The sequence below is a fragment of the Tinamus guttatus genome, unplaced genomic scaffold (genome assembly GCF_059628265.1).
Source record: "Tinamus guttatus ecotype Peru unplaced genomic scaffold, ASM5962826v1 Tinamus_guttatus_pri_ptg000716l, whole genome shotgun sequence".
NCBI lineage: Eukaryota > Metazoa > Chordata > Aves > Tinamiformes > Tinamidae > Tinamus > Tinamus guttatus.
The window spans coordinates 175,901-186,633 of NW_028289250.1; the positions used below are offsets into that span (position 1 = coordinate 175,901).

Sequence of the window (10,733 nt, forward strand, 5' to 3'; positions counted from 1 at the left end):
CCCGGTCTCTGCGCGGGGCGCTGGCGGCGCGGGGCGCGCAGGCGCCGCCCCCGCGCTCTCCCGCGCTCCGCCCCCCTCGCGGCGCGCGCGCGCCACGGCCGCGGCCACTCGCCTCGCTCCTCGGCGCCCGAGGAGGGAAAACGCGAGCGGCGCCGGCGCCGCCCGCCGCGCCGCGGATTGGCCCCCGCCTCCTGCCCGCCTCCCATTGGCCGCGCCGCCCCGCCGCCGGCTCCCCATTGGCCGCCGCGATTTTGGATACCAAATTCAAAGTTTTTTAAAAGCACCCGGCGAGGGCGGCCGCGCACTCGCTCACTGCCCGCCGGCGCGGCCGCTACAGGCATGCAGGTGAGAGCGCGGCCGCGCTGCAGCGGGCCGGGCCGAATCGGGCCGGACCAGGCGGAGCTGCCTCGGACCGGGATGAATCGGGTCTGGTCTGGTCGGGTCGGGTTGGCCTGGGCTGAACCGGGTTGTGCTGAGCCGACTTGGGGCGGGCAGAGAGGTCCATACGCTGCAGGCTCCCCCAGGGCGGCGGGGATGCGGAGGCTGCGCGGGACTCCGGGTAGCGGCCGCTGTTGGGGCCGACGGGAGGCGAACGGCTCGGCGGGAGGCGCCGGGCGGCCCCGCTCTGCGCGGCCCCTGCTCCGCGCAGCCCGGCGGGCAGCGATCCCGCTGGCGGGACGCGCATGGGGGCAGCGCGGGGCGCCCCGGGGAGCCGCCGCGGCTTGGGGCTCCCGCGCCGCCGCCAGCCCCCAGCGCGGGCCGCGCTGCCGGGGCCGGGGGTGGCCGATGCGGCGGGCGGGGCGCGCAGCGCGGCGCAGCTCCGCGCGCTCTCCCGCCCGCCGGGCCGCGCCGGGGGGGCGGCCTCCCCCCGGCGCGCGCCCGCCCGCCCGCCCGCGCCACCATCTTGGGGGGAAAGCCCGAAGCGCGGGACAGGCGGGGAGCAGCCCCGGGGCCGCCTGTGTGAAGGCCGGGCCCCCCGCCCTGCGCCTCTACCTGCCTCGGCCGCCGGCCCGCGCGGGCGCGGGAGCAGCGCGGGGAGGGCGCTGGGCGGGCTGGGGCTCCCGCTCTGCCGGCGGCGCCTCGGGAACCCGGGAGAGCCGTGGAGGGGGGGGTTAACCGATTGATTCCTGATACCGGGCGGTTGAGACCAGCAGCCCCCGAGCACTAGGAGGGAAATGGGGAAAAGGCGCCTTAGGGAGGGCTCCCCTCTCTGCCCCGCGTCTCGCCCACAGAGCACAAAAAGCTACGTGTATTTTTCACCACGATTCCCTCCAGTATCGGTCAGAAGGGACTTTTCCTCCGGAACAGGCTTGAAATCCCTCCATTTCTTTTCTCTCTCTCTTTTTTTTCTCCTTTTTTTTTCTCCAATATTATTGAAACGTTAAGTCATCTGAAATATTTGCTCAAACGTGGAAGCTATTTTTTTGCATTCAGATTGCAAAAGCATGTTGAGCATTATATTTTTCTTTACATTTAATACAACAGAGGCGGCTTCCTCCTTCCCTTGAGCGCTTCCCCATCCCCCACAATTGCTAATATAGATAGCCCCGCGCTTGGGGGGAGGGGAGAGAAATTGGTCAAGAAAAGCTGTTTCTCCGTATCTGTCAGTGCCAGGGCCTGTTTCTCCCACCCTTGCAAAAGCATGCTCATGTTACCATGTTCCACCTTAATCATTGCTCAGTGGTCCCTACCTCCTCTGGTAATTTAGGTGTACAAATGAGCACGCTGGCAATACCCTTGCATTGCCCCCCTCCCTGCTGTGCTGCAAGATATCTGGCTGCATCAGTGCCTCTTGCAGGCATTGCACGTGTCCTGAGCATATTGCTTGCATTTAGGACAAGAAATAGTCGATGGGGTGTCTCAAAGTAATTTGTTCTATTTAGCGGAATAGAAACAATGTAGGTGATCCAGTCGTTTTTTTTCCGCCAGGCTGTATGTAGCATAAAACAGCCTATTCCGAGAGAGTCTCCTGTACATATAGTGTTGGCTACTCACATTCTTACTTGTTTGATTTAGGCGCTAGAGGGTCAGTTAGAGAAAAACTTAAAATTTATACTTATTGGTACGAATGAAGAAAGATACCAACATTTCTTTAAAAGAAATAAAGATTTGTGATGCAATTTATGTAGCCTTGTATTAACGCTGCTGCTGTTGTTGTTGCAGGATATGAACAAAGTAATGAAAGCAAACCTCGACCGCTCCTTCAAAATGAAATATGATTTTAATTGCACCTCACTTCATACTGGCTTCACACTGTCAAAATCTACTGTGGAAAAAAGAAGCCTGGGAAACTCCTGCCCCTTGAGCTATGAAGAGGGGTTTTGTAAAGACTGTGCCAAAGAGCATCAAAAAGTTTCTGCTAGTGAATCATACCACACAGTCCCCAGAAATTTAGATCTTGAAGATGAAGGAAAGCCTGTACATAACAAGGAAAACAAACAAGTAACCCAGAGACTTGATGAAGGTATCTATGAAATGGAGGCACTGGATAGTAGTAAGTTTAATGATGACAGTGGTTACTCCTCTATGTTAAGCAACCAGTACAGCGATCCAGCGGAACATGAGGACAGCATACCCTTGGCTGGCAATCTCTGTGGCACACCAAAGCACTGTCTTATGAAGAACCAAAGCCAAGTACCGTTCTCAAAGACTTTGTTGCCAGTAATCCATTATGAAAAAATGATTTGCTCAACTTTGAAAAAAAATGGTAAAAGAAATCTCAGGTCTCGAACTGCAATAGACAAGATTGTTTTTAGGGGAAAGTTTGAACTTCATAACCTAATTGGAAAGAAAATGGGGTTAGACAGAATAGATATTCTTGCTGAACTCTTCCAAAAGAACCTGAAGCACGTTTTAGCAAGCATCTTAAGGCATCTTGATGAAATGGATTTAATAAAGTGAGTATATTGATCTTCTAGGTATTTTATTGGGAAAGCAAACAACCTAATCAGATGGCTTAAGAATATTTTAAATATGAGGCTTGTAACATTTTCTCAATGTATATTATTATATTATCACCTACCCACAAAATTGTTTCTGTTGCTGAATAATACTCTTTTTTACCCTCTCCTGGAAGACAACTGACCCTTCTGTATTTTCATTACAGTGTTGCCAAAGTCAGCACAACGTGGAAGAAGATTCTACATGATGACAAACGGGCTTTCCAAAAATATAATGAAGCTGTGAGAAACATTTCTGTAAGTTTTTGCACTTGGTGATATTTTTAGCATAAATCAGTGGTGTTTTTCTGTTATTTCATGATTTCATGATTATTTGTAGCCTTAAGCAATCACAAAGGAGACCTTTGGTTGCAAGCAGTTTCACTGGAGTGTTTGAATATATCCTATTAGGATGCCCTGTCTTAAGCATTTCAAATCACTAAGTCTTTAGTGCCTCAGCTATTTTGAAGTCTCGGGATAGTTTCTGAAAAGGTTACCCAAGGAGATGGGTAGCCTTTCCCTTCCACATGTCCTGTATTACAAAGGAGATGGAGCACCAGCTCCAGCACTGCCTCCTGGATAAGCTAAGATACCTCTCAGATATGACCCGCTTCTTCAGCATGGCCACACATCCAGAACGGAGAAAGTATATGAGAAACTAACCAGACAACAGCAGGATTTGGATCTTGTGCCTTCCGGCAGCGGTTTCTGAAGTACAATGTCAGCTACAGATAATTGAAAAGCCTTTGCAAATAAGCCCCTCCTAATGACCAGCATATTTCTTGTATAGAAGGAGATCCAGCTACCCTAGCATTACACTTACCAAGGCAGGACTCTTCTGAGACACTAGGAGTGTTTTTTTGTTTGTTTTGTTCTTGTAATGGAAAGACAATGAAACCAACAGAATGCTGCCAGAACGGGGTCACTAACTCAGCTTTACATAGTTCTTTATGATCCTAATCTGTATGAAACAGCTAGACTCCACTGATATGAGCATTCATTCTGTTAGGTTTGATTCTTTTCTGCATTGTACATTGTTTAGCTTGGAAAATCAGAGAGAAGGGAGGAATTGACTCCTCAGAAGGAAAAGGTGTAAGCATTCATCTTCATCATGAAGAAACAGTTTTTGCTTTGCACTTCAAAACGCTGCAGTGACTCAATTGGATGTTTTGTCTGAACGATTTTGATGTGTTAATGTGAAAGCAAATTTCAGTGCATAATAGAAGATAATTAGTTTTCATGGTCTGAACCAGAGGTTCTCTCTATACATTTACAGTAGTAGTTGCTGAGTAAACTGAGGTTAAATTGGTAGCATACTACCTGCTGTGGCACTTAATTACTAGAAACCCCCTAGCCAGAGGAGGAATTAAAGATATTTTTTTAGTTCATACTAGATAAAAAGTAATTTCATATTCTATAAGCAGGTAGCTGATCTGACTTTATGCTTTTCTTTCTGTTAGGATGGCAGCAAAACATCAGAGCATGCTGGAACAAGGGAATATGTTATCTACCGAACAGCTTTAGCTACTGTTCAGAAAGCTACCCAACCAAACTTTGGTAAAAAAGGCAACAGATCCAAAACATCTAAGAATCACAGCAGGCTTATTGAGTTTTCTGAGGTAACTGTTGTTTTCATTCATCTTTAGCTTGCATGTCAGATGCGTGATCAGTTTGTAAAAGATATTTCTAAAAGTAGTATGTTCTGCTTCAAGCATTTAAAATCTTAAATCAGGATGGCTATCATTTTTCTCTTATTGAGCCAGTTTTAAGAAACTGTCTCTAACTATATTAATACTCTCCTACATCTTCCTGCACCGAGTGCTCGAGTACTGTCAGGATGGCTTTGTGACTTTTTTTTGTGTTTTTTTTTTTTTTTTTTGTTCAATACTTTTGTTTAATACTGTTTGTTTTGCTTCAATACTGATAATCAATTTCTGCTTTCAAAAAAGGATAAAAACCAGTTAGTTTTGAAAACTGAAATATTTTCCTTGTGGCAAGACTGACAGTCAGTTGAAAGCCATGGTTAATAAGCATGGGATATTCAGAAAATATTGGCGGTAATTTAAGTAGAGTCTATTTATTTATTTGTGAAAAGAGCTAACTAAATCTTTGTCTTTGGATGATGTTTGGAGAATTCAGTGGTTAGATTTGGGTTGCAGTTCTTACTGCTTAGTGTTTAGTTTGTCTCTCCAGTTGTCTATCCAATCTACAAGCATTAAGAATTTTAAATTGATTACTAATAATCCAATTGAAAATATCTGTGGTTATCGATTCTTGTTCAATCTCGATCAGAATTTGATAAAAGCAGTTACACAAAAGGTGTAATCTCCTCTTCTAGAGGAGGAGAAAAGTAAACTATGCAGTGTGTTCCGTGGAATGTTTTGGAAGTGCGTTTGTTTTCCACCCATGACTTTATCTATTCTTTTCCAATAGACTGCCAAGACCTTGAAAAACTGCGAAAGCCTTAAAGCCTGCCATCGCTGCGGCTCACCTGCAAAGTACGACTCCTATCTACACAGAGCCACGTGCAGCCGTGAAAGCTGTGGCTTTGACTTTTGCACAAAGTGCATGTGCAGCTACCACAGCTCCAGTGACTGTATGAGTGGCAAACCATTGAAACCAAGCTCTAAGCTCGGGCCACTTCCCGGGACTAGGAAAAGCAAACAGAACCTACGGCGATTGTGATCCATCCTAATACAGGTTGATAGACAAGCCATAAATCTTCTTTCAGATCTAGAAGATACTCAAGAGGAAAAACAAATATGGCAATGTTTCCTGCTATTTTATATTCAACCTCTGCCCCAGCCTCCCTCCAAAAATAGAAATATAAAAATATCCACTTTATAAAAGAAAACTAGCAGAAGCGGAAAGCATAAATTATAGTTAAAATGTTAGCTCTTGTTCTAAAAGTCTTTAAAAACTTTTATAGTGAAAATTTAAAGTGAAGCAGGTGAGATCCATTTTAACATAAAATTGTGTAGGGACTCTAGATTTTATTATTTTTGAGGCTTTGCCTTAATTTTAAAATGTGAAAGTTCAGAATACTATTTTATCTGATTATTTGCCTTATTTGAATCTTGTTGCTGTGCCTTCATTCTTCCTTCATTAAGAAGCCACTGTGAACTTATTCTTTCCAAGGAAAACAAAAAAAAAAAGAAAGGATAAGAAAAAGAAGAGAAAAAATACCTTGGATATACTGCCAAAAATACTTAGGCTTGCTATTTTTTTTTCTGAATTATATTTTAACTATTTGTATATATCTGTAAATACAACTTTAAATATTTTCACGTTTGTGTTGTAAATGTCAAAATAAATTACTGTTTTCAACAGATTAAGTTCAGACTTTGTTTTTAATTTTAAAAGTTCATTCTTTAAACTTATTTTTCCACTAGGTGAGTCTTAAAAATGTTGACTAACAGAGACTGATTTTGGTTTTTTTTGTGTAAATCCATTGTCATGCTGTGACCCTGCAGCTTATCTAAAGGCTCTTAACAGTAAATTTTTATAGCCACTGAACAAGTACATTCGGTGGGAAATTTTTTATGGACTGAATTTATGTTGTTGTACAGCCAAATCACTAACAGTAAATTTCTATGTGGTATTCCCTGGCAAAGCAGGGCACGTTTTCAAGGAAAGTGCGATTGTGTTGTCAAAAATGACTTTTTCTTTTTTTTAAAAAAAGCAATTTTTGTTGCTTGCTTCAGGAGTAAGTAGATAACAGACTGAGAAGGCAGCCTCATAGGTCCTACTTGAGTAGGCCCTGCTTCTGTAAGCTTCTTGGAAAGCAGGATCAAATGCTGCACTACATCTTTTTCTGCACTTGTTAATTTTTAATTCATGACCCTGGTGGTAGAAACATTTGCATAAAAACATATTTAAGTCCACCTAGGGGAAGCACTCACTCAAAACCCAATTGTGAAAGCTAACTTTTCCATCCTGTTGCATATGATTTTATTCATTAGACCTCAGAAATGTCACTAACCTGTCCCATGTTATAGGCCAAAACTGGTGGGCTTTTTTTGAGGATAATAGTCTTCAGCTGTTGGATATTGTTCTGCAGTACCTTTTGTGAGAAGAAAAATAGTCAGCAGTCAGGGCCACATAGAGCACATGGCCCAGGGTCACATCCAGGTGGGTTTTGAAGATCTTCAGAAAAGGAGACTCCCCAACCTCTCTGGGCAGCTTGTTCTAGGGCTCTGGCACCCTCCCAGGAAAGAAGTTCTTAAATAGAGGTGGAACTTCCTGTGATTTAGTTTATACTCATTGCCCCTTGTCGGGTCACTGGCCACCAGTGAGAAGAGGTTGGCCCCATCCTGTTTACATTCTCCCCTCAGGTATTTGTACATGTTGATCAGATCCCCTCTCAGCATTCTCTAGGCTAAACAGGCCCAGCTCATTTAGTCTTTCCTCATAAGATAGATGCTCCAGTCCCTTAATCATCTTTGTGGCTCTATGCTGGACCCTCTCCAGAAGCTCGATGTCCTTGTACTGGGGAGACCAGAACTGCATGCAGTACTCCAGGTATGGCCTCACCAGAGCTGAGTAGAGGGGCAGGATCACCTCCCTTGAGCTGATGGCAGCACTCTTCCTGATGCAGGTCAGAATCCCATTGGCCTTCTTGGCCACGAGGGCACATTGCTGACTCATGGTTAACTTGTCAACCAGGAATCCCAAATCCCTCTCTGTAGAGCTGCTTTCTAGCAGGTCAGCTCCTAATGGGTACTGGTGCTTGGGGTTATTTCTTCCCAGGTGCAGGACCCTGCACTTGTCTTTGTTGAACCTTGTGAGGTTCCTCTCTGCCCAACTCTCCATCCTGTCTAGGTCTCACTGAATGGCAGTGCAGCCCTTGGGAGTGTTGGCCACTCCTCCCAGCTTGGCATCATCAGCAAACTTGCTGAGGGTGCACTCTGTGCCCTCGTCCAAGTCATTGATGAACAAGGTGAACAGCACTGGGCCCAGTACTGACGGCTGGGCAGCACACTGGTCACAGGCCTCCAACTAGATTCGGCCCCATTTATCACCACCCTTGAATTAAACTTTCTGTGCCTATTTTGGAGAGGCTGAGTGAGCTGGGCCTGTTCATGCTCAAGGATAGAAGACTGAGAAGGGATCTTATCAGTGTATACACATATTTACCTCCTGAGGTGACTTTCTGAAATCAACAGTGTCACAAAATGTCAATATTTTGCAGGTCTTCTCTCTTGCACTTATGTCCTTTTGAAAAAACTTGTTTAGTTACTACCCAAACAGCTTAAAGAGATGCTCATACCTTTTTGAAAAATATTGTAATTTATAACAATCTCAGCTGTCCCACCTTGGCAACCAGAAAAGCTGGGCACAAGTGTCGGATGGTGATGATTAATTTGATGATGTAATCACCTGTAAAAACAAGAGCAGACACAGGTCTGTCAGGTCAGACACAGGCACTCAGCAGTGTAATTTACACTCTAGTATCTTTTTGTACTGTGAGGGCTAGGAGACGTGCAAGAATCCAAACAGGAAAAAGCAAAATCAAAATCATGCCTTGAGCTATGCAACATATGGCACTTTAGCATAGTACATAATCCGAGTTTTGTTTTATTTTTCTAAAGAGGTTTATATCTGACACATCAGCAAAGAATCAGTATATATCAAGTTATATTGTCACTAGTTGAGGGCTCCATTGCAAAGAATCTATATCCTAAAAAGTCAGAATAGTTTATCTATAACAAGTTTAAAACTTAAGGTTGTCGCAGTTATTACACTTGAAAAATCTCAGACTATTTCGTGATAAAAGTATACTGTCTGCTCTGACTGATGCAGTTACAAGAGGAAATTAGATTAAGATTGTAAAAAGATTTTCCTCATCCTCTCAAAAAAATCCACACCTGAAGACCAAGGCTGACACACACTTTGAGGAAATGATGCTGTACTATAGAGATTAAATATATATGTAATATGTTATGGAAAGGGAAAACCGCAAGATGGTGCTCTTGAAACACCTCATGAAGCCAGATTCACTGACTTGCTTTTTTGCTGAGTTCATCGAGAATACATTTCCTCCACTTCCATTGTGTAAGCTTTGAATACAGCTGCCTTTCTGGTTACCATTATCAAGGTAAATTGCTTTAAATCTGTACTTGAAAGAACACAACTCAAGTGTTATATTCAGTCTCTGGTTCTAACATTTGTCCCCATAATATCTGTGTAGAATACGTAATCGTTCACTGCGCTTGATAAAATTTGACACACTCGATGAAACTTACCCCTGCAGTGACAAGTGGAGAGTGGGGCTGTGACTCCAGGGCTGCTGCAGAGTGCGGATTTAGTTCAAAGCAAGCCCCTTTGGAGTGGACCTTTGCCTTGACGTGTGTTTCTGATTCCCTTGCTTACCTTCAATGAACATGCACGTGACTGCTATGGAGTAAACTGGCTCCATCGGCTGACAGAAGCTGAAGGTGCGGGATTGCAAAATATCTAAAAGGCTTAGCAAGAATACACAAGGCAGCTTCTTTCCTCACTGTCTCTGTTGAGACAGGAGGTAACTGGTGTCTTGATCTGAAATTCCATGAAATGACTGCAGGAATTGGCAGTTTCTGCAATACACACACAGTTCTGAATTCCCATGACAGACAAGATTCTCTCTCTAATACATTTAAAATTTGGCATATAAAATGAGGAATTAAAGAGGTGACAGTTCTCTGGAACGGGAGTCTTCTACCTGAGGATGAACAAATCAGCATGACGGGCCCACTGCATTTTAATGTTACCTTGGTGCAGTTGTTTATTCTCTGGAAGGAATAGGAGAGAGAGAAAAGAACATGGTGCTGATTTTCCTAATATAAAAGCAAGGGTCTACTTGAACTTGCAAGCACATACAGAACTAGTCAAAGGTTCAAATAAAGCAACACTCATTTTTGTAGATTATAATAGCCATTGAGATGGCTCACAGCTGAGGGTTTGCCCCTTAAAGTTTAGCATTGTTCCGCTTCTTACATTCAGTCCTGCACACAGAGTACTTCAGCACAGCACTCCAGCAAGCTGTGCCCTGTGGAGATATTTTAAGACTTTAAGATGCAAAATAAATAAATAAATAAATAAATAAATAAATAAATAAATAAATAAAAGGACCCACATTTGTCAACTACTCTGTAGATGTTGATTTGAGGCAGGGAGGACAAGTGGCAGAGCGGTGCCCTTCGCAGCCCATGGCCAGCTGCAGCAGAGGGGCCAGCCCCATGGCCCTGAGGGGTCCTGAAAGGGCTATCAGGCCCCACAGCTGTGGGGTGAAAGAACCCCCACGTTCCTCCGTCTCCCAGTTACCCGTCTTCTTACTTGATGATCTTGGACTTGGTGATCTTGATGGTCTTTTCCATCCATAATGATTCTATGATTTGGGAAGTCTCCTCACGCAGACTGCAGGGCTGGGCAAGGTGGTGGAGCTATACTAAGGTCTGTCAGTAACACAATAGGCTGGCGGTGGTTTTGATGGCTGAAAAGCAAAAGTCATTTGGCAGCATTTGATGCTACCTTGTAGCCCGGCCAGGGTGGTACTTATAGACTCTGGTGTTGCTATAATATCCTGGTCACTCAGACTTTCCCAGCCAAAGCAGGATCCATTGCCAAGAGCATTGCAAATGTCAAAACTGTCTCTGATCAAAAGTACTTGCAGTGTTTGGACATAGGTCAGACCGTCCGCAGCTTCTGCAGGCATTAACTGTGCACATGCTACAATGTATCTGAACCATGAGAGGCACAGAGTCACACAGGGAAGTCACCGGCTGGGAGGAGTGGGGCAGAAGATGTGAGCTCGTG

The 10,733-nt window shown here is 44.7% G+C and overlaps 1 protein-coding gene across 1 annotated transcript; it reads left to right on the forward strand.

Annotated features, from left to right (window-relative positions):
* The first annotated feature begins 327 nt into the window (after positions 1-327).
* FBXO5 (F-box protein 5) lies at positions 328-5,659 on the forward strand. The gene is made up of 5 exons (XM_088537061.1): positions 328-345; positions 2,164-2,897; positions 3,107-3,197; positions 4,400-4,558; positions 5,373-5,659. Exons 1-5 carry the CDS (start codon positions 340-342, stop codon positions 5,622-5,624), a joined length of 1,242 nt encoding a protein of 413 aa, XP_088393187.1. The 5' UTR covers positions 328-339; the 3' UTR covers positions 5,625-5,659.
* The last annotated feature ends 5,074 nt before the right edge of the window (positions 5,660-10,733 follow it).